At 43.6% G+C, this 24,571-nt stretch overlaps 1 protein-coding gene across 34 annotated transcripts in view; it reads right to left on the bottom strand.

Annotated features, from left to right (window-relative positions):
• Positions 1–24,571, bottom strand: part of ank3a (ankyrin 3a) — a 157,571-nt gene that overhangs the window by 56,656 nt on the left and 76,344 nt on the right. For 25 of the 34 annotated variants that reach the window (XR_006083763.1, XR_006083762.1, XR_006083744.1 and 22 more), the window contains 15 exons: positions 23,036–23,134; positions 22,611–22,808; positions 21,624–21,722; positions 21,018–21,116; positions 20,799–20,897; positions 20,471–20,668; positions 19,191–19,289; positions 18,276–18,374; positions 8,986–9,183; positions 4,420–4,518; positions 3,632–3,730; positions 3,239–3,337; positions 2,900–2,995; positions 1,853–1,925; positions 1,573–1,629 (listed from right to left, as the gene is read on the bottom strand). Coding sequence is in view for 5 of the 34 variants with exons in the window: in XM_042324471.1 (XP_042180405.1) it covers positions 1,573–1,629; positions 1,853–1,925; positions 2,900–2,995; positions 3,239–3,337; positions 3,632–3,730; positions 4,420–4,518; positions 8,986–9,183; positions 18,276–18,374; positions 19,191–19,289; positions 20,471–20,668; positions 20,799–20,897; positions 21,018–21,116; positions 21,624–21,722; positions 22,611–22,808; positions 23,036–23,134 (1,711 nt within the window). In the remaining 29 variants the exon portion in view is untranslated. Of the gene's footprint in view, positions 1–1,572; positions 1,630–1,852; positions 1,926–2,899; positions 2,996–3,238; positions 3,338–3,631; positions 3,731–4,419; positions 4,519–8,985; positions 9,184–18,275; positions 18,375–19,190; positions 19,290–20,470; positions 20,669–20,798; positions 20,898–21,017; positions 21,117–21,623; positions 21,723–21,848; positions 22,121–22,610; positions 22,809–23,035; positions 23,135–24,571 lie in introns of those variants that run through there. The other 9 variants (XR_006083742.1, XR_006083754.1, XR_006083759.1 and 6 more) reach the window with 4 other exon arrangements.

The raw sequence follows: 24,571 nt of genomic DNA on the forward strand, positions 1-24,571 counted from the left end.
CAAAACTATGAAATAACACATATGGAATCATGTATAGTAACTGCCTTGATGACAGCTTTGCACACTCTTGGTGTTATTAGTAAAAAATTAGTAAAAAAGTAAAAATTATTAGTAAAAAAAAAAGAAAAACCCTTGAATGAGTAGGTGTGTCCAAACTTTTGACTGGTACTATATATATATATATATATTGTTATTTTCTACCTAGGGCCTGTGCTGTGGACACTGATCCCAGAAGAATGCTGTGGGGACTTTAGACATGATCTAAGGAGCGGGTAATGGAATCAGCGTGCCACTCTGATTACAATAGGACAGGAGTGACCTGTCATGGCCAATTAGATTGCCCCCCAGATAAAGAGATTTGGAGAGATGTAAACTTTTTCTGTCCAGACTAAAGCATGCACTGTGGACTGACTGTCTAGGATTGTTGGTGTAATGTATGGCCAGATGTAACGCCATTGTTCAGTAAGACTTTTCAACATAGCTGCCTTGGTCGGTCTTACACTTAAGGCCATTTAGCAACGTAGTAAACTGTGAGGATAACCTGATCACTGAGAGCCGTAAACATTTCAGTGTGTGTTTATCAGCCCCAGTGTAGACATAGTAAGCACCACCTCTGATCAGTCGCCAGGTGAGTGTGTGGAACTTGTTGAGTCCAGCAGTATCATCTGACACAGAAACCCGACACCCCTCTCTACAGTTTCCTCTGCAACACTCCATGGAAAAACTCATCCATTTTACAGCGGAGTCCGTATATTGCTTCCCAAACACTTGGTGATAACTGAAATGGGCAGTTCTATGATATTAAGTTTTGTCTTACCAACTACCGATACATTGGTATTCATCCAACCACTCAGCATAAAAATGCAACTTGAGATCAGTTAACATGTAACACTTGATTTGTCCCACACACTTTACTAGTTCAGTTGTTGCATGTACAGTTTCTGTGTAGTTGCAAGTAATGTATAATAATGATTGTATTGTTACCAAATATATTGAAATACCATGCAACTACCATGCATGGTATTTTGGCAACAAAGTTAAATGACCCATAACGAATGTGGGAGAAGACACAAGTTAATTCAGCTTTACAGAAGGAAGTCCTATCCTTTATAGCAAATTGCTCTAGAGCCCGAATACTTAGCTACATGCAGTGTATCCAGAATGACTGCAGATAGGTCACACCTAACATATCTAATAGCAAGCAAAAGAAAAGTCTAAAAAGCTCACACACAAACTTAATTTGTGTCCAGTGTTTACTTTCCCTGCTGATTTACACTTGGAGACAATGACTCAGCCCGTGACATCAACTGCAGATACATAGCTCAAACAAGATACTCAGAGAAAGCTGGATTTCAGTGAAAGTAAGCAGAGAGAAAGAGGTGTGTTCTGGCTATTATGTTCCAGATAGCCAGGCAAACCTCAAGCAACAGCAGCTAGTTAGTGAAGCAATGTATCAGCAATGTGGTGAGTTGGTTTGGTTTCCAACGGGTGAGGCGCAGGTGAAGGAATGGGGTTTACGTGGAAAGAGTGAAACATACATAAAACTACTGCGTAGAAAAATGGTGCAAATACCTTCGTCAACATCTGAAATACAGTCCTCATTGAGAATTTCCGGCACATTAGCCTTAACTGTGTGATTTGAATACATACAGTAAATCGGAGGTTAATAAGACACGTCAAATGGCACACTTTCACAAATATGAGATGCATCCACACATGCTTTGAATACACAAGACACAGATCAACCCTAACTGGCGAGGATCCAAACACATTATTTCACTGTCAGCTCATGGGGGAAGGCACGGCTTAGGTTATAAGGGACATTTTGAAACGGTCACATCATCACATATACCTTCGTCTTCAGACATGTCCAGAAACTCATTCATGGTCTCGGGGACGTTCATTTTGTGTTTTTCTGTCGTAGTCTGGTGATAAAAGAGGAAAGAGTGAGACATGAGTAATGTAGATGAATGCTACTGTATCCAGTGACCTCTGCTTGGCCCTGGGTGTCACTATTAATAAATCCCTCCTGACACGTGGACAGATCAGGTCTCAGGGGCTATTTGAGGAACACCAGGAGATTCAATCTGGCCCTTTCATACAGGTCACTATTAAACATGTGCGAGAGAATTTGTGGAATCACATGCAGTTACTCTTGTATACTGTTTCAGGGCCAAGTACTATTTTGAGATACACATTAGTAACTCATCCAGTGATTTCAAGGTTTGAGTTGTACAGTATTTTCAGACCTCGTGTTAGGACTCAGCCCAATTTCATCAGAGGAATGAACAAATGTTTATGAATTTATTCTGTACTTACAGATCACCACACACACAGATGAACACATAAGGTTAGTGAACTCCAAGCACATGGTCAGATGACTGTAACAAATACTGTACACAGAGAAAGACCACTAGTCTGGATTTTCATTTGTTTTACATACACTAGGAATGCAAAACGATATTTGCTTTGCATTACCATCACACATTAACACAGAGAGAGATCAGAACGTTACAGTACGCACTGCAAGGTGTCTCACGTGTGATAACTGGACTAGTGTTTAGGTACGCACAATGCGTAATCTGTACCTGCTACCAGTACAGCAAAGGAACACAACTCAAGTCTTCCACTGCTGCTGTGTCTACTTGCTCAATTACTATCAGATAAAGGCCTGTGTTTATGCCAGGTGAGTAGACTCATCAATTAGTACAAGACACCAATTGAGATTTACAGTCAAATTGAGTGCCAGAAGCAATATTCACTGGACAAAGGCAAGCGATAACAATGGGGCTAGGCCCCACTGGTCCAAATGAAAACAGAGAGACAAACAAACTTACAGAAAGTTAAACATACAGACCAACAAAGACAAACGGACAAAGAGACAGACTTGGCGTCTTACCACAGAGGTCAGATTCTCATCAGTCAGCGGCATGAGAGTGTCCACCACTGAGATGTAACCAAGGCGACGGGCAATGGACAAGGCTGTGTTCCCGTTCTGTAAAGAGGAGGAGAAGAATTGGAGGTGTAAAAGATAGGAGTTTGTAATGTGTGTGTTTTTACTTTGTTATTGTGGACACATTAGTGCTGTGTATGTGCATGTATGTACGGTATACAATGTATGTACAGTATACTATTGTATGTGTCCTTCTGCTCTATTTGTCTCTGTGCATCCCTGCTGACTGGGGCTTCTGTCAGAGAGCCGCTGAGACAGCAGGTTTTCCTATGGTGCCTCACTCACCACGGTCAGCTGATTGGCCGAGGCTCCGTGCTGCAGCAGCAGGTTGATGATGTGGGTGTGACCCTGCTGCGCCGCCTGGTGGAGGGGCGTGTAGCCGTTCTGCGTACAGAGAGAAAGGGAGGGATGGCGAGAGGGGTGATAGTGAGAGAAAGAATGAGATGGGGGAAAAATTGAGGGGAGTGAGGAAAGGGGAATGCAAAGAGAAAAACGAGAAGGAGTAAATATTAATACAAACAGTCGGGCAGCAAGGGACGGAGGGAGAGAGAGAGAGAGAGAGAGAGAGAGTGGGACCAAAACAAAGAGAGTGTTAGGGAGGTGAAATAACACACACAACCTGACAAAAGTAAATAAGCTCAAATGAACACCACATGGGACAGATCTTCAGTTGTTTACCTTTGTTTTGCCATCAACTCTGGCCTGGTTCTGTAAGAGGAAGTTTGCCATCTTGATGTTGCCATAGTGACAAGCCACATGCAGCGGAGTGTATCCCATCTGTTTTACCCAAGGGAAAGGGACAGAGAGAGGGGGAACGACAGAGACGAAGGAAGGAAGGTGTGAGCTTGTTACTTCTCATCCTGTGACGGCACAGCCCTTGTGTGAATAGAACGTACCTAACATTAACTTTACCCAAGTGTGACACAAAATTACTATTATCCATCAAGAACTTAATAACACTTCTCTATTAGAAACACCTGATAGAAAAGATGAATGGATGAACAGCCTTGGCTCTATACCTGTGTGCTGTCAGCACAAACACAGTGTGTAACCTTGTGCTGTGTAACCTTGAGCTGCTGCAGGCCTCTGTCTGTGTCCCTGCTATGGGGGGAGGTTGACAATGGGCAGGTCAACTGCATGAAGCAGGGGAGGTTACTGGTAGTGCCGCATGGACAGACACAAACATCTGTCACTCAGGTGTCCAAATATACTTTATTCATGGCACACCTGAGAACACAGTGCTGCAGAAAGGTGTGTGTGTGTGTGTGTGGGCAGGTGATTATCTTTTATCATTTCATTAAGTAATGCACAATTCTAAACACATTAAGTAACCATCTATAACCCCTGGTCTATGATTGACAGGGGAGAGTTGAAATCAAGGGCATCTCTTTGTCCCACAGTCTTTCACTGTGATAGTCTGTACAGTCTGTTCCCTGTTGTTGCCGTAGAAACAGCATGATCCTCACCTTTGTCTCGGGGTCGATGTCCGCCCCCTGGTTGAGCAGGACTTCTGCCACGTTGACTTTGTCCTCCTGCGCTGCTAAGTGGAGGGGTGTGAGGCCGCTCTGAAAGAGACACGCATGCAGCCATAAACACACACGGTTAGAATGCCTTTTCCATGGTGGTGGGGAAAGCAAGGGCTCTTTATTCATCCACGTTTTTAAAAAGTAACAGGGATAGGACGTTAGCTAGCAAGAAGGTTGTTTTGATAATACTTTTTAATCCTGCGGCTGCTCTTGAACTCAGTGAAAAGCATCAGTGAAAATAAGAGACTCAGCTGTGGTCTAATCCTGCCTACATGTACAAATTACCTCAACTAACCTGTATCCCCGCACATTGACTCGGTACCGGTACCCCCTGTATATAGCCTCATTATTGTTATTTTATTGTGTAACTTTTATTTGTTTTACTTTAGTTTATTTAGTAAATACTTTCAGAACTCTATATTCTTAAAACTGCATTGTTGGTTATGGGCTTGTAAGTAAGCATTTCACTGTAAGGTCTACTGTCACACCCTGACCATAGTTTGCTTTGTATGTTTCTATGTTTTGTTTGGTCAGGGTGTGATCTGAGTGGGCATTCTATGTTGTGTGTCTAGTTTGTCTGTTTCTGTGTTTGGCCTGATATGGTTCTCAATCAGAGGCAGGTGTTAGTCATTGTCTCTGATTGGGAACCATATTTAGGTAGCCTGTTTGGTGTTGGGTTTTGTGGGTGATTGTTTCCTGTGTTAGTGCCACACGGGACTGTTTTCGGGTTTTCACTTTTTTGTTTTGGTTATGTGTTCATGTTCAGTTTTCTAATTAAAAAACCATGGACAACTACCACGCTGCATTTTGGTCCTCCTTTCCTTCGACACAAGAATCCCGTTACATCTACTCCACCTGTTGTATTTGGCTCATGTGACAAATAACATTTGATTTGATCCACTATGCTAATGATGGCGCTGTACTGAGAGGTGTTTATCTGCCTTCAACTAGTGCTCATTACGATGACACAGGCCCCCTCGGCTAATATTAGCGGGCTTAAATCAACCCCAGAAAAGCCTGACCCTGGTATGTCTGTGTATGTGCCTTTGGTTACACGTGTCTGTGGTTGTCAAATCATATAAAAAATCTAATTTTATTGGTCGTATACACATATTCTGCAGATGTTATCGCAGGTGCAGTGAAATGCTTATGTTTCTACATCCAACAGCGCAGTAATACCTAACCGCACCTCTCTGATTGGGTTAAATGTTGGGTTAAATGCGGAAGACACATTTCAGTTGAACAACATTCAGTTGGGACTAGGTATCCCCCTTTCCCTTTCCCAATACACACAAATCCCCAAAAAAGAAAGAAATATAGTAGTTATATAGGATGAGCCTTTCTTTTTTTTACCCCCTTTTTCTCCCCAATTTCTTGGTATCCAATTGTTGTAGTAGCTACTATCTTGTCTCATCGCTACAACTCCAGTACGGTCTCGGGAGAGACGAAGGTTGAAAGTCATGCGTCCTCCGATACACAACCCAACCAGCCGCACTGCTTCTTAACACAGCGCGCATCCAACCCGGAAGCCAGCCGCACCAATGTGTCGGAGGATACACCGTGCACCTGGCAACCTTGGTTAGCCTGCACTGCGCCCGGTCCGCCACAGGAGTCGCTGGTGCGCGATGAGGCAAAGACATCCCTACCGACCAAGCCCTCCCTAACCCGGACGACGCTAGGCCAATTGTGCGTCGCCCCACGGACCTCCCGGTCCGGCCGGTTACGACAGAGCCTGGGTGCGAACCCAGGGACTCTGATGGCACAGCTGGCGCTGCAGTACAGCGCCCTAAACCACTGCGCCACCCGGGAGGCCTATAGGATGAGCCTTGACTAGAAAACAGTATAAAAATTTAAAGTGGGTAAAACAGTATGTAAACATAATTAAAGCGACCTGTGTTCAATGACTATGTACATAGGGCTTCAGTCTCTAAGGTGCAGGTCAGAGTACCGGGTTGTAGCTGGCTAGTAACACTGACTACGTTCAGGGCAATGTACTGGGCAGAGGCTGACTAGTGGTGACTGTTTAACATTCTGATGGCCTGTAGAGGTTATTTTTCAGTCTCTCTGTCCCAGCTTTGATGCACCTTTACTGTCTCTGCCTTGTAGATGGTACCGGGGTGAACAGGCCCTGGCTTGGGTGGCTGAGGTCCTTGATGATCTTCTTGGCCTTCCTGTGACACCAGATGATGTAGAAGTTCTGGAGGGCAGGCAGCTCCTTCATTTTGTTGACGTTGAGGAATACATTATATTTCCTGGCACCACTCCGTCAGGGCCTTCACCTCCTCCCTGTAGGCCGTCTCGTCATTGTTTATAATCATGCTTACCACTGTTGTGTCTTCAGCAAACTTGATGATTGAGTTGGAAACATGCGTGGGCCACACAGTGGGGCCATGTTGAGGTTAAATGTGGTGGGGGTGTTGTTGCCTACCTTCACCAGCTTGGGTCGGCTCATCAGGTATTCCAGGACCCAGTTTCACAGTGCGGGGTTCAGACCCATGGCCCCGAGCTTAGTGATGAGCTTGGAGGGCACTATGGTGTTGAAGGCTGAGCTGTAGTCGATGAACAGTTTTCTTACATACGTCAGTATTCCTCTTGTCCAGATGAGATAGGGCAGAGGGCAGTGTACAGTGCGATGGCGATTGCGTCATCCGTGGATCTGTTGGGGCGGTATGCAAATTGTAGTGGGTCTACGGTGTTGGGGAAGGTGGAGGTGATATGATCTTCATGAAAGCACTTCATGATGACAGAAGTGAGTGCTACAGGGTGATAGTAATTTAGTTCAGTTACCTTTGCTTTCTTTGATACAGGAACAATGGTGGACATTTTGAAGCAAGTGTGAATAACAGACTGGGATAGATTGAATATGTCCGTAAACACTCCAGCCAGCTGGTCTGCACATGCTCTGAGGATGTGGCTTGGAATACGTGGATAAACATGCTTAAATGCCTTACTCACGTCAGCCACGGAGAACGAGAGCTCACAGTCCATCTGAGCGGCGTCCGCCTGAGTTGGCGGTTCTGTGTTTTCCTCAAAGCGGCGAAGAAGGTGTTTGTTTAGCTTGTCCGGGAGCAAGACATCAGTGTCTGCGACGTGGCTGGCTTTTTCTTTATAACCCGTGATTGTCTGGCACATACGTCTAATGTCTGAGCTGTTGAATTGCAACTCCACTTTGTCCCTATATGGTTGTTTTGCCTTTTTCATTACCTTGCGGAGGGCATAGCTTGTCTGTTTGTTCCCAGTCACCTTACCGTGGTTAAATGTGGTGGTTCACACTTTCAGTTTTGCGCAAATGCTGCAAATTTGGATTGGTCAGTCCTTAACACAAGTACTCCCTGTTTAAGTTTCTGCCTATAGGAGGGGAGGAGCAAAATGGAGGCGTGATCTGATTTGCCAAAGGGCGGGCGGGGGAGTACCAATGGTCAAGAGTGCTTGATGAGCGAGTAGCACAGGAGATGGGTTGATAAGACTTTGATAGCGTTTTCCTGATTTCCTTTATTAATGTCCCCATGTACAATAAATGTAGCCTCAGGATATACGGTTTCCAGTTTTCACAAAGTCCAGTGTAGTTCCTTGAGTGGAATATTCTCTCGGGAGGTAATGCGTTCGGCATTTGATGGTGAGGTATTCCAGATTGGGAGAACAAAAGGACTTGAGTTTCTGTACTTTACCACAATCACACCATGAATAGTTAAACGTGAAACATACACCTCCAACTTTCTTTTTCCCGGGGAGTTCTTTCTTCCTGTCCCTGCGATGGATGGAGAACCCCGCTGGCTGAATGGATGGGGACAGTATATCCGGAGAGAGACATGATTCAGTAAAACAGAGTATGTTACAGTCCCTGGTGTCTGCCTGGAAGGAGATCCTCGTCCTGAGCTTGTCTACTTTATTGTCCAGGGACTGAACAATAGCGAGTAATATACTCGGAAGCGCTGGATGGTATGCACACCTCCTGACTAAGAGCCTACTCTGACTAAGAGCCTACTCTATGTTTCTCTTCTCAGGTGATGGCGACTTGGCCCTCAGGATTAATAGAATTGCCTCAGGAAGTTCAAACAAAGAATCCAATTCAGGGAATTAAAATTTCTGGTCGAAATCCTGATGAGTGACTGCCAATATACAGTAATATCAACAAAAAAATTCAGCTGTCGGTAATAATTCAAGAAAAGCTTTGAGCAAATATTGTAAAAAAAATATACAGCAAAGTTAGTTAGGAGCTAGAAACAGGGCGACCATGTTTGTCGGTGCCATCTTGTTGTGCATGTGTGTATCTGAACAGTAGTGTAAAGTATGAGTGTCTGTGTGTCCAAGGTACTGATGGGTCTTGAGGTCTATGAGTGTTGAAATGTAATTTCCACATAAGTTACCATCCTGTGAGGCCAGGTGAGAGTGTGTGTTTGTTGTGTGTGTGTGTGTGTGTTTATGTGAATGTAATATAGTGTGCTGTATGTGTGCTTTGTATGTCTGTCTGTCTGTCTGTCTGTGTATACACAGTGTGTGTGTTACCTTGTTGCCCATGTTGACATTGGCGTTCTTGGAGAGGAGCAGAGAGACCAGGTCCACACTGCCCTCCTGTGCAGCCAGGTGAACAGGACTGATGCCCTGGCGGGTCACAGCGTTGGTGTCTGCCCCGTATTCCAGTAGCGTGGTCCCTATGTCCATCTGGTTCTTCTTGGCAGCTATGTGGAGGGGTGTGTAGCCATTCTAAGAAGAAGAGACACAGGGGAAAGGTATTCAGCACTCTCTAAGTGTACTCTATTCCAGGGTACTTTTTAGCATCGGGACCCCTTTTGTGATAGCAAATTCATCAGGGACCCCCTCATAATATCAGAACACAACTCTTACTTTAGAGTGCGATGTAAATAGCATACAAGCATTTTACTATGACTTCTGCAGTGCATGACCGGAGAAATCAAGGCTCAGGCCCTGTCAAAGAAGATTTTAAAGGCCCTCTTGCCATCAGAGAGAACACTTTGCCTTGGGGCATTTAACAGTTTTTAAGCTATTTTCTTGTAATTCTACACATTTTGCCATGGGGCAGATCGTGCCATTTGCAGTTCTTAAATTAAAATTACAGTGTATTTATGCCCCCTGCTCTATTCTACTCTCTTCTATTATTTTTCCAAATATTTATCTGCATGGGACCTCATTAGGGTTCTAGATAAAGAGATGATAACACACAGTACATTAAACATTCCATAATCTTAGCTAGGTGCAAGATTTAATTTAAGGCCTTGTTTAGCCTAGGGATATCGTTAGTTTTATTGATTTCATTTAAATAGTCTTGTCAGACAAATTTCAAGCACCAGGATGATGTTAACAGAAACAACATGTTTCACCCTCTTCTCCCTTCACTAGACACACACTACTAAATAACAATAGCGCCAGGCAGGCAGAAAGAGAGTATTTGGCTGGATGTTAAAGCCGGATCCATCCCAACATTTCCAAAGGGTTTCCCTGGAGAGGACAGTTAGAGGAGCTCCACTGTTGGTATGACATTACAGGGAGGCTTTAACACAATGAAAAGTCCAAGGAGTGCAGGGCAGTGGGGAGTGTAATGCAGACAGAGCTGAGACCATGGGTGGAGGCAGTAGGCAGATATGAAAAAGTGACACAAGCTCTCGACACCTACTTCAACTGTCATATACAGTGTGGCAAAAAAGTATTTCGTCAGCCACCAATTGTGCAAGTTCTCCCACTTAAAAAGATGAGAGAGGCCTGTAATTTTCATCATAGGTACACTTCTACTATGACAGACAAAATGAGAAAAATGATGGTGGAAAATAAGTATTTGGTCAATAACAAAAGTTTATCTCAATACTTTGTTATATACCCTTTGTTGACAATGACAGAGGTCAAATGTTTTCTGTAAGTCTTCACAAGGTTTTCACACACTGTTGCTGGTATTTTGGCCCATTCCTCCATGCAGATCTCCTCTAGAGCAGTCATGTTTTGGGGCTGTTGCTGGGCAACATGGACTTTCAACTCCCTCCAAAGATTTTCTATGGGTTTGAGATCTGGAGACTGGCTAGGCCACTCCAGGACCTTAAAATGCTTCTTACGAAGCCACTCCTTCGCTGCCTGGGCGGTGTGTTTGAGATCATTGTCATGCTGACAGACCCAGCCACGTTTCATCTTCAATGCCCTTGCTGATGGAAGGAGGTTTTCACTCAAAATCTAGCGATACACGGCCCCATTCATTCTTTCCTTTACACGGACCAGTCGTCCTGGTCCCTTTGCACAAAAACAACCCCAAAGCATGATGTTTCCACCCCTATGCTTCACAGTAGGTATGGTGTTCTTTGGATGCAACTCAGCATTCTTTGTCCTCCAAACACAACGAGTTGAGTTTTTAGCCAAAAAGTTCTATTTTGGATTCATCTGACCACATAACATTCTCCCAATCTTCTTCTGGATCATCCAAATGCTCTCTAGCAAACTTCAGATGGGCCTGGACATGTACTGGCTTAAGCAGGGGGACACGTCTGGCACTGCAGGATTTGAGTCCCTGGCGGCGTAGTGTGTTACTGATGGTAGGCTTTGTTACTTTGGTCCCAGCTCTCTGCAGGTCATTCACTAGGTCCCCCCGTGTGGTTCTGGGATTTTTGCTCACCGTTCTTGTGATCATTTTGACCCCACGGGGTGAGATCTTGCGTGGAGCCCCAGATCGAGGGAGATTATCAGTGGTCTTGTATGTCTTCCATTTCCTAATAATTGCTCCCACAGTTGATTTCTTCAAACCAAGCTGCTTACCTATTGCAGATTCAGTCTTCCCAGCCTGGTGCAGGTCTACAATTTAGTTTCTGGTGTCCTTTGACAGCTCTTTGGTCTTGGCCATAGTGGAGTTTGGAGTGTGACTGTTTGAGGTTGTGGACAGGTGTCTTTTATACAGATAACAAGTTCAAACAGGTGCCATTAATACAGGTAACGAGTGGAGGACAGAGGAGCCTCTTAAAAAAGAAGTTACAGGTCTGTGAAACCCAGAAATCTTGCTTGTTTGTTGGTGACCAAATACTTATTTTCCACCATAATTTGCAAATAAATTCATAAAAAATCCTACAATGTGATTTTCTGGATTTTTTTTTCTCTAATTTTGTCTGTCATAGTTGAAGTGTACCTATGATGAAAATTACAGGCCTCTCTCATCTTTTTAAGTGGGAGAACTTGCACAATTGGTGGCTGACTAAATACTTTTTTGCCCCACTGTAATAAATAAGGTAACTCAGTGCAAGGCAGTAATATTAGTTCATACCATGATAACAAGCATATCATATCACAGTTGATGGCACAGTACGACTACATGTATTAAATCAGATTTGTTTTTTGTATTCTACAACTGTTTTGGGTCATTGGCAAAGATTTCCAGACTGTATAATTTTACAGTTTTCCATCTCTCTGTCTGTCTCTGTCTTTGTCTGTCTGTCTGTGTGCGTGTGTTTCTGCTGTGATTGAAGCCAGAAGGGCAGGCAGCTGAGAAACACATCAACTGTTATCTGTCTTGTGACTTATAACCCTTATAATCTCACCAAGCCAAACCTGAGCCTCCAATAGAAGATTTAGTTTATTTCCAAAACACTGAAATTAGACAAGAGACACTGACTGAAGCTTGTTAACACAGCTTTACAGTGCCTACTTTTTCCACATTTTGTTTTTTGTGAGCCTGAATTTTGAATGATTTAAATTTAGATTTTGTGTCACTGATCTACACACAATACCCCGTAAGTGGAATTATTTTACAAATTGTTTACAATGTTTACAAATTAATCAAAAATAAAAGACTGAAATGTCTTGAGTCAATAAGAGTTCAACCATTTTGTTGTGGCAAACCTAAATAAGTTCAGGAGTAAAAATGTGCTTAACAAGTCACAAAATAAATTGCATGGACTCCCTCCGTGGGCAATAATAGTGTTTACCCCATCTCTGTACCCCACATATGCAATTATTTGTAAGGTGCCTCAGTCAAGCAGTGAATTTCAAGCACAGATTGAACCACAAAGACCAGGGAGACTTTTCCAATGGTTTGCAAAGAACGGCACCTATTGGGTAGATGGGTAAAAAAGCAGACATTGAATATCCCTTTGAGCATGGTGCAGTTATGAATTGCACTTTGGATGGTGTATTATTACACCCAGTCACAACAAAGATACAGGGGCCCTTCTTAACTCAGTTGCCAGAGAGGAAGGAAATCGTTCAGGGATTTCACCATGAGGCCAATGGTGATTTTAATACAGTTACATAGTTTAATGGCTGTGATAGGACATAAGTGAGGATGATTCAACAACATTGTAGTTACTCCTAAATACACATAAATGACAGAGTGAAAAGGAGGAAGCCTGTACAGAAAACAAATATTCCAAAACATGCATCCTGTTTGCAATAAGGCACTAAAGTAATACTTCAAAAAATGTGGTAAAGAAATGAACTTTTTGTCCTGAATACAAAGCGTTATGTTTGGGGGAAATCCAACACAACACATCAAAGTACTACTCTTCATATTTTCAAGCATAGTGGTGGCTGCATCATGTTATGGGTATGCTTATCCTTGGCAACAGAGTTTTATTTGGGGTGGGGGTGTGGGAGGGGGGTAGAAGAAACGGAATAGAGCTAAGCACAGGCAAAATCTTAGAGGAAAACTTCAGTTCAGTCTGCTTTCCAACAGACACTGGGAGACAAATTCACCTATTTGGTGAACACAAAACACAATGCCAAATATACACTGGAGTTGCTTACCAAGAATGTTACCAAGAATACCACTGAATGTTCCTGAGTGGCATAGTTACCGTTTTGATTTAAATAGGCTTGGAAATCTATAGCAAGACTTGAAAATGGCTGTCTAGCAATGATCAACAACCAACTTGACAGAGCTTAAAGGAATTTTAAAAGAATAATGTGCAAATATTGTATAATCCAAGTGTGCAAAGCTCTTAGAGACTTACCCAGAAAGACTCATAGCTGTAATCACTGCAAAAGGTGATTTTAACATGTATTGACACAGGGGGTTGAATATTTATTTAATCAAGATATATTAGTGTTTTATTTTCCATCCATGTTTCTTCCACTTTTACATTAATGTATTTTGTGTATATTGTTGACAAAAAAAAGACAATTAAATCCATTTTAATCCCACATTTTAACACAAAAAACATGGAAAAAGTCAAGGGGTGTGAATAGAAAGAGAGAGAGAAATATTGTTTTACAAGGCTTCCTTCATCCAAGACAGTTTTATTGGATGTAAGTGGATAGCCTGAGCATAATTTCCAACACTACAGCAGGGCCTGTACGACCACAAGCCAACCAAAAGGTGACCCTAAGTCACTGGCATGGTCCACTCTGACACACGAAGAGCTTAGTCTAACTGTTATGCGGTTCAACAACAGCAGTAACTTAGTTACCATGCTTTTCTATGGGACCACACAGAAGGCTGTGACAGTCTTGACAAACAAGCAAAATGAAGCAGTCAACTTTGCACTCAATCCTATCACACAATAGCACATTTACTATGTATCATCCATGGTTGCTCTTTGAAAGACGGCACTGGAAGTTAAGTCACTCCTATCCTCTCCTGTTCACATCATCATTGGTTAATAAAACACATCCGTTTGTAGCATGATGTACATTTTACTGAAGTGTACTATTTCAGCTACTAGATGTCTTTAAAGTTAAGCCAATCCAAAGATTAAACCTAACTCTCAAAGACAATGTCAAAGACAAGACAGGTCAAGGACAAGAGACAACAAACCAACACCGTGGACCAAAAGGTCAAGCATCTACATTATGCCTGCTTTACAGTATGTGGTGCATTTCACAACTCGTATTACAAAACTCAAACACATCATCAAAAAGACAGTTGTTTCAAAACTCTTAGCACATTTTCAATTGACTAAGTCAAACCGACAAAATCAGTCACTTTTTCACCAAACTTAATCAGTGTTTCATCTACAAATACATGTTCCACATTGCAATACAGGTTCATATCAAGTCTCTGCCTTTCGTAATGCAATGTTTCATTACTTTTGATATGATTCTCTTCACTTTCATTAAAAATACACATTCCCATTACTTAATCCTACTGCTCTTAATTGATGATCACTTAAACCTTAGGTACAGTAACTATTATGATTTAACTTCAGTCACAAATCAAGTGGAAGTTTATTGGTCGCGTACACAAATTAGCTGATGTTACAGCAGGTGCAGCGAAATACTTGTGTTTCTAGCTCCTACAATGCAGTAATACAATATCAATACCAATACGCAAATGATCCAGAAAGTCCAAAACAAGAAAGAAATGCATCGCCTATACAGTAAACATCTATCCAAAATGAGGTTGCACTAGAATTCAGTACTGTAATAACGTAATATATTCCATTTACATAGCAGACTTTTATCCAAAGTGTCAACAGTCCACACATGTTGGTATGTGACCCCAGTGGGACCACTACAATACATAAGTAGAATGCAATACATGATTACAATACAGCTGGAAGATGTATGATTGCCTTCCCCACGAGTGTACCACCCTCCTTCAGCCCCGCCATAGATGAAGCATGCAATGATTTCAATCGAGACATACACTACCGTTCAAAGGTTTGGCGGCACTGTAACGCTCGTCGTCGTGAGGAAGAGTGGACCAAAGCAAAGCTTGGAAAGTGTTCATGATCTTTATTGTCAAGAATCACTCAAACAAAAATAACGAATACAAAAACGAAAGCGAACAGTTCCATCAGGCACAGATACTAAACGGAAAACAACACCCCACAAAACCCAAACGGAAAATGACAATTTATATATGATCCCCAATCAAAGACAACGATAGACAGCTGCCTCTGATTGGGAACCACACTAGGCAAAAACAACAAAGAAATAGAAAACATAGATTCTCCCACCCGAGTCACACCCTGACCTAACCAAACATAGAGAATAAATAAGGATCTCTAAGGTCAGGGCAAGACAGTACCCCCTCCTATAGGGGAGGGTCCCGGTGGGCATCTACTCTCGGTGGGGGCTCCGGTGGGGGCTCCAGTGCGGGACGCAGACCCCGCCCCGCTTTAGGCTCCCCCCCACTTCGAGGCGCCTCCGGTGCAGTGATCGTCGCCGGGACTGCAGATTGCCACCGTAGGCTCGGGACTGCAGACCGCCGCCGGAGGCTTGGGACTGCAGACAGCCGCCGGAGGCTCTGGACAGCGGACCGTCGCTGGAGACTCTGGACTGCGGACCGTCGCTGGAGACTCCGGACCGCCGCTGGAGACTCCGGACTGGGAACCCTCACTGAAGGCTCTGGACTTGGAACCCTCGCTGAAGGCTCAGTGCCATGGATCATCACTGGAGGTTTCGTGCCATGGATCATCACTGGAGGCTTCGTACCATGGATCATCACTGGAGGCTTCGTACGTGGAGCGGAACAGGTCTCACCGGACTGAGGAGACGTACTGGAAGCCTGGTGCAGGGAGCTGCCACAACACATCCTGGCTGGATACCCACTCCAGCTCGGTGAGTGTGGAGAGCTGGCACAGGACGCACTGGGCTATGAAGTCGCACTGGAGGCATAGTGTGTAGAGCCGGCGCAGGATATGTTGGGCTGTGGAGGCGCACTGGAGGTCTGGAGCGCAGAGCTGGCACAACGCGTCCTGGCTGAATCCCCGACTGTAGCATGGCAAGTGCGGTGAGCTGGAACAGGCCGCACTGGGCTGTGCTGGCGAACTGGGGATACCGTGCATAGAGCCGGCGCAGGATATCCTGGACCGAAGAGACGCACCGGAGGCCAGGAGCGCTGAGCCGGCACAATCCGTCCTGGCTGAATGCCCACTCTAGCACGGCAACTGCGGGGAGCTGGAACAGAGCGTACCTGGCTATGAATGCATACTGGAGACACCGTGCGCATCACTGCATAACACGGTGCCTGACCAGTCACACGCTCACCACGGTAAGCACGGGGAGTTGGCTCAGGTCTAAACCCTACCTCTCGTGCTTCCAATTGCCTTAACTCCTCGTATCGTCGCCGTTCCTCTTTCGCTGCCTCCGCCTGCTTCCATGGCAGGGTCTTGTCCCCTGCCATTACCTCCTCCCAGGTCCAGGATGTCCTCCACTCCCTTTTCTCCCGGGCCCAGGATCCTTCTTCCTCCTGGCCACGCTGCTTGGTCCTTTTTTGGTGGGGTGTTCTGTAACGCTCGTCGTCGTAAGGAAGAGGTGACCAAAGCGCAGCTTGGAAAGTGTTCATGATCTTTATTGTCAAGAATCACTCAAACAAAAATAACGAATAGAAAAACGAAAGCGAACAGTTCCGTCAGGCACAGATACTAAACGGAAAACAACACCCCACAAAATCCAAACGGAAAATGCAACTTATATATGATCCCCAATCAGAGACAACAATAGACAGCTGCCTCTGATTGGGAACCACACTAGGCAACAACAACAAAGAAATAGAAAACATAGATTCTCCCACCCGAGTCACACCCTGACCTAACCAAACATAGAGAATAAATAAGGTAAATAAGGTAAATAATAAATAATATTTCTAAGGTTATGGCGTGACAGGGACTTAGAAATGTCCTTTTCTTTTTAAAGAAAAGCTCATTTTCTGTCCATTAAAATAACATCAAATTGATCAGAAATACAGTGTAGACATTATTAATGTTGTAAATGACAATTGTAGCTGGAAACGGCAGATTTTTTATGGAATATCTACATAGGTGTACAGAGGCCCATTATCAGCAACCATCACTCCTGTGTCCCAATGGCAAGTTGTGTTAGCTAATACAAGTTTATCATTTTAAAAGGCTAATTGATAATTAGAAAACCCTTCTGCAATTATGTTAGCACAGCTGAAAACTGTTGTCCTGATTAAAGAAGCAATAAAACTGGCCTTCTTTAGACTAGTAGAGTATCTGGAGCATCAGCATTTGTGGGTTCAATTACAGGCTCAAAACGGCCAGAAACAAAGACCTTTCCTCTGAATCTCGTCAGTGTATTCTTGTTCTGAGAAATGAAGGCTATTCCATGCGAGAAATTGCCAAGACACTGAAGACCTGGTACAATGCTGTGTACTACTCCCTTCACAGAACAGCGCAAACTGGCTCTAACCAGAATAGAAAGAGGAGTGGGAGGCCCCTGAGCAACTGATCAAGAGGACAAGGACATTAGAGTGTCTAGTTTGAGAAACAGACGCCTCACAAGTCCTCAACTGGCAGCTTCATTAAATAGTACCAACAAAACACCAGTCTCAACGTCAACAGTGAAGAGGTGACTATGGGATGCTGGCCTTCTAGGCAAAGTTGCAAAGAAAAAGCCATATCTCAGACTGGCCAATAAAAATAAAAGATTAAGATGGGCAAAAGAACGTAGACACTGGACATAGATATGGCTTTTTCTTCGCAACTCTGCCTAGAAGGCCAGCATCCCGGAGTCGCCTCTTCACTGTTGACGTTGAGACTGTACAATATGTTGCATTTGTTGCTACTGGATTAACTGCTTGTTAAAATAACTAAATTGAGAATATATCATTATGCTGTATTTTGGTGATTAAACGTATATTTTAGATCAATGATTGTGTGGCGCAAGTTGTCTACAAACAAAATGAATAGAGAATGAAAGGTGTTGAATGCGAGACTGGCTGTGTTGCAAGTGTTACCAGTTTGGAGTTTTGTACTAAGAGTTTAGAAAATTCACCAGATACTTCTGAAAATTGTACCAAAGCGATAAAAAAACAAACTGTAATCAGATCAATGAATCCAAATCAGTATGGTACTAGTCCCATTATGCTGACTGTGTATGACATTGTGTGTTTTTGAGTGAAGTACCTTGGCGGAAGCGTGGGGAGATGCTCCCTGATCCAGAAGCAGTAGAGCCACTCTCTGATTATCGTAGTGAGCAGCTACATGCAGTGGAGTTAGCCCACTCTAAAAACACACACACATGCAACACGACATTAGAAGGAGCACAAACATCAAAGCACCAGCAGGGGGGAAGCCAGAACATAATCAGAACAGACGGAAAAGCCATGGAGCTGATGGAACCCACTTCAGACGGGGACCTGTTTTAGCGTGACACCAATGAGCACACAAAGCTGAAAGAAACCCACTGACAGTGCATCCACACAACTAGCAAAATAAAGAATATTTCAACACAAATATATCCAACAGAAAATATATTTCTAGTGATATACACTCACCCAGGAAAAAAATTATGGTATTGTGTGTGTGTGACAGCCTGCATATTATTTTGCTACAGTGTGGATACACCATTAGATGGGAACTTGTTTAAGCATGACACCACCAAGCACTGTTAAACCACAAACCACAAACAAAGTTATTTTAGGAGACTCCATCTTCATTATGATACCTGCTTGCTTTTATATTTAGCACTTTCAGATGGATGGACAAGCATCTGTTTGCTGTGCCGTCTTGGGAGAAGTCATGATTTCCCTCAGCCCCCCTGCAGCTCTTACAGTCTATCTTCAGTAGGGTTCTGTTACTTTTCAGAAAGATGCGGGTGATACCATGGTAAGGAGACCAAAGTCCTACAGGATGTCGTATGACATCCATTCCAACAGAGGCGAGAGGAGAGTGGACCTCTACTATCTCACTCACTCTATTAGAATGAATTATATTGCTCTCAAACACCACAACCAATCCCATAGAACTAGAAGCAATTCAAATTCTACGGCCAAGTGAATGTTATTTTATTTCAATAGTTGCTCTCTTCCCATATCCTACCTTTCCAGCTGCATCTGGAGCTGCTCTCTTCTGAAGAAGCAGGCTGGCCACTTCCATCTTCCCATACTTGGCTGCCACGTGAAGAGGACTGAACCCTTTCTGTAGAAGACATCAGGAGACACAGCATCAACATGAGACAGCCAGGGAGAACCGACCTGCTCTGACAACCTAACTGACAGCACTGTCTGTTAAACAGGAGAGCTGAAGTGCATTCAAGATGTGCAATGTTCTGCAATGTTGCAAACAGCAACAGACGGGGACACTGCAACGGCATACTGTTAAATAACCTTATAGCAGGGTCTGGTTCACTTTCGATTCATTGCCATGTGAAGGGAAGTATGGTGGATGGGAAAGGTGTTTGGCTTGCTCAGTGCTTTGTGATAACCTGAGAAATGATGTCACTGGGTCTGTTTTTCATATCCTATTCGTCATCTATAAAAGGATAGCGTATAATGTGATCATGTTCATCTTGGCGAAGTCCCTCTGTGTTAGGGAGGGTATTTTAAGAAATTAGGTCATATTTTCCAGAGGAATGTGGAACTCCTACAGATAACTCCCATATCACACCCAGCAGTGTTTGGCCTAATTTTTCCTAATGTTGTAATACACACTCAAAATTGCCATGCGATTGTGATGTTGTCAGGGCCTATTTTTCTTCAGGTGCTGTTCTCTATTTTCTAACATCTCCAAAGGAATTATACTTCTTGTTGGTCGTCATTGTAAATAATAATTTGTTCTTAACTGACTTTCCTAGTTAAAGAAAGGTTAAATCAATAAATAAAACATTAAATGGTATTATTGTTAAAACAAAATGAATGTGTGTTTGGTTTGGCGGTTTGGCGCCCTCTGCAGTCACTGGTTTAGTCAGCACAGCCAATCAACTGGTCCCACTATGATTTGACGTCATGCCTCTGGACAGCTGAGATAGATAGATAGATAGATTGATAAATCACGTACACATGCACCAATTCCCCAAGGTCATATTTGACCTTCAAGAAGATCATAGCTCAATTACATGAGTAAAAGCACAAGGAAAATAGCTTCCATGTCATTTTCATCCTGATAAGGTTTAGGAAATGAAAAAGAAACACCATTGATAAGGAAAAGTGTCTTCAAAAGGACTATAGTTCTCCAATCAATGGTAGAAATGTTCAATCCACTGTCCTTAGCCTGACCCTGCTGATCATCAACTGACTAAACCACAACGACCATGGTCGAACTGTTATTTGTGAGTGCTTGCTTTTAGTTTTCTGGTTGGACCCTAACCCAATCACACAGACCTTAGTGGAGGCTGAGAGCGATGCACCCTGGTCCAGCAGCATGGCGGCTACGTCCTCGTGGCCCTCGCGGGCAGCCAGGTGGAGGGGTGTGTAGCCTGACGTGGTGGCAGCATTGGCAGAAGCCCCCCGCTGCAGCAGCTGCTGGACGATGTCAGCCTTCCCCAGCCGGCTAGAGATGTGCAGCGCCGTCTGGTCGTCCTGGGGGGAGACAAATACTATTATATTCTGTCCATTCTCTTCACAATGTGCAAAAAAGTGACACCACATTGGTTCTCAACCCAGTTAGACAACGAAAGTGTGTGTGGAGGGCTCCCTGACCCCTGCTCACCTTGGCCTTGGTCTCCACATTAGCTCCATTCTGCAGCAGGTATCGCACCACGTCCGCCTGACCCGCCCGTGCTGCCATGTGCAGCGCTGTCTCACCCCTCTGGAACAGACAGACAGACAGACAGACATTGGTAATCTGCATAGTATGTGTTACTCAATTTTGACTAGCTTATCATTTTTTGTTGAATTTCTGAAGAACTGAGTGTAGTGTGACACCCACCACGTTGGTGGTGTTGGGTGAAGCTCCGTGATGTGTCAGAGAGTTGACAATGTTATCATGTCCCATGAAGGCTGCCACGTGGATAGGAGTAAGTCCAGACTGCAAGCAAATCACAATGATAGTTACCAATCAATAGCATGGGTTCAACTGTACTGTATACCTTCGAACAGGGGTGTCAAACATATGTCCCAAAATCAAAACTGTGTAGAAATGATAATGGACCTACATTCAAACAGTTTCTTTACTGTGTCCAGCTTGCTAATAATCACTGAAATGAAACCTAGACAGTCAGGGAGCGTGGAATATTCCCAAGACGATGGATAAGAGACTATTTTTTAGCTCATTTTGACACCAAGGAAATATAACACATTTTCAGTGCGGCCCTACAGACCTCGTTGAAGACCAAATGCAGTCCACGAGGCAAAATGAGTTTAATACTTCTGTCTTATAGTAAGAGAAATGCTCACATGAATTATTTTCAACTGTACCTAAACAAAAGTATTAATTTGTCTAAGATCTTTGAAGTTCCCAACCCAGTCTGTCCTCCTACCCCTAACGCCCTGTGTGTTACCCCAGGCCCAGCCCAGCCTTCTAACCCTAGCGTACCTCGGTCACAGCCTGGATCGATGCGCCGTGTTTCAGCAGCAGCTCCATCACTTTGGCGCGGTTCTTCTTGCAGGCGATGTGAAGCGGGGTGAAGCCGTTCTAGAAACAGAATACCACAAAACCAAGTCTATAAACAGAAACTACTCAACTCCTCAGGTATTTACCCCTATTTTTTATGTAATAGTTTAAACATGTGAGAGAGTAAGCTCCTGTTGTAAACCTTACCGGAGTTTTATGCCACAGTCGTGTAACAATTATCCACACAGTTTCTTCTTGCCAGTAAACCTCAGAGTCACCACAACCACGGTTTCAGTCACCACAAAGTATAACAACTTACTCAGTGATGTGTCCCAAATCAGTCTTTTCTCTCAGAACACAGGCACGCACACATATGTGCACTCTCAAACACAAACACACACAGAAACATCTATCTATACGAGAGCTTTATGAGAGCTCAACCTACTGTGTTGTTGTGAATGGCACATAACTGAGGGATGGGCGTGCATTGTCTCTGATTACTTTTATCAATATGGAAAGGGGAAGTTACTGTGCAATCAGGAAATGAGCCTGGCTAAAGAAAAAGACAGTTGCCGACCCCACCCAGGGCGCCAAAGTGTAACGAAGTCATAACTCCATCTCACTGTCTTTCCCTTTCTTATTCCCCCATTCTCACTCTATCTCGTTGTCACTTGCAATTGAGATTTTCCTCTCATCATCACCGCAAACAGGACACAAACAGAAACAACTACCAGAACATTACACAAGAGTAGTCAGCAGAGTGACATGAAAAATCCGTCCCACCCTCTCCACAACTCATTTGAGCTCCCGCCCTCAGGTCGCAGGTTCAGGGTTCTGTGTGCACGGAAATGCTGCTATGAAAGGTTGTTTGTACCCACAGCATTTGCATTTGAAACCTGAATTTGTACACCCTGAAAATCTCTCTCTCTTCTTACACATGCAGCCCAACCATCCACCCCTCTTTCTTACCAGTGCTTTAGCATTTGGGTTGGCTTTCTTGTCCACTATGAGCTTGGCCACTTTGTAGTGTCCACAGTGGGCTGCCACGTGTAGCGCTGTCAGGTAGTCATTGGTCACATCATCGACAGGGACGTCATTCTGGAGGAGTAGCTGGACACAGTTGATGTGGTCGCCCTGAGTGGCCATGTGCAAAGGGGACAGCCCGTTCTAGAAGTGTTACAGACATAATGTTATATCAATGATCTGTAGTGGTTTAAAATGGAACATTATAGAAAAGTTTTGTGACAATCACAATTCTATCAATGGTAGGAGACATTTGCAAACAATTTTAGATCAATGCGCCTTGAAAGTTACATGGATGAACATGTGTTTTACAAGTTAGATGCAAGTATTATAATTTGAGCAACAAAGTATACGATAGGAGCAGGTGTTACCTTTGTCTTGGACAGAATGGGTGCTCCGCGGTCCAGCAGAATCTCAACCACTTGTTCATGACCGCTCCTCGCTCCACAGTGAAGAGGTGTCAGTCCGTCCTACACACAACAACACGGTCAATAGGACCACAGAGTGGAAGGTCATGAAACATTCAGCCTACTATGGACTGAAAAAAACAAGACTTGATAATATGTAAGTGAGTGCATACATACTGTAATAGAACAGGGTTAAAAAAATATAACATGAGCTGTCATCAATGACAAAGTGCTGCATGCTAGGCATGTTAGGCATTTACAGTACCAGTCAAAAGTTTGGACACACTTACTCATTCAAGGGTTTTTCTTTATTTGTACTGTTTTCTTCATTGTAGAATAATAGTGAAAGACATCAAAACTATGAAATAACACATATGGAATCATATAGTCACCAAAAGAGTGTTAAACAAATAAACAAATATGTTATATTTGAGATTCTTCAAAGTAGCCACCCTTCGCCTTGATGACAGCTTTGCACACTCTTGGCATTCTCTCAACCTGTCTTGAAGGAGTTCCCACATATGCTGAGCACTTGTTGGCTGCTTTTCCTTCACTCTGCGGTCCAACTCATCCCAAACCATCTCAATTGGGTTGAGGTAGGGTGATTGTGGAAGCCAGGTCATCTGATGCAGCACTCCATCACTCTCCTTCTTGGTCAAATAGCCCTTACACAGCCTGGATGTGTGTTGGGTCATTGTCCTGTTGAATAAAAAATGATAGTCCCACTAAGCCCAAACCAGATGGGATGGCGTATCGCTGCAGAATGTTGTGGTAGCCATGCTGTTAAAGTATGCCTTGAATTCTAAATAAATCACAGACAGTGTCACCATCACACCTCCTCCTCCATGTTTCACAGTGGGAACCACACATGCAGAGATCATCCGTTCACTGACTCTGCGTCTCACAAAGACAAGACAGTTGGAACCAAAAATCTCAAATTTGGACTCAGACCAAAGGACAGATTTCCACCGGTTTAATGTCCACTGCTCGTGTTTCTTGGTCAAAGCAAGTCTCTTCTTCTTATTGGTGTCCTTTCTTCGCAGCAATTCAACCATGAAGGCCTGATTCACACAGTCTCCTCTGAACAGTTGATGTTGAGATGTGTCTGTTACTTCAACTCTGTGAAGCATTTATTTGGGCTACAATTTCTGAGGCTGGTAACTTCAATGAACTTATCCTTTGTAGCAGAGGTAACATCCTTTCCTGTGGCGGTCCTCATGAGAGCCAGTTTCATCATAGAGCTCGAGGGTTTTTTGCAACTGCACTTGAATAAACTTTTAAAGTTCTAGAAATGTTCCTGATTGACTGACTGTCATCTCTTAAAGTAATGATGAACTGTTGTTTCTCTTAGCTTATTTGAGCTGTTCTTGCCATAATATGGACTTGGTCTTTTACAAAATAGGGCTATCTTCTGTATACCAACTCTACCTTGTCACAACACAACTGATTGGCTCAAGCTCATTAAGAAGGAAAGAAATTCCACAAATTAACTTTAAATAA

Source organism: Oncorhynchus tshawytscha, linkage group LG01 (assembly GCF_018296145.1).
Source record: "Oncorhynchus tshawytscha isolate Ot180627B linkage group LG01, Otsh_v2.0, whole genome shotgun sequence".
Classification (NCBI taxonomy): domain Eukaryota; kingdom Metazoa; phylum Chordata; class Actinopteri; order Salmoniformes; family Salmonidae; genus Oncorhynchus; species Oncorhynchus tshawytscha.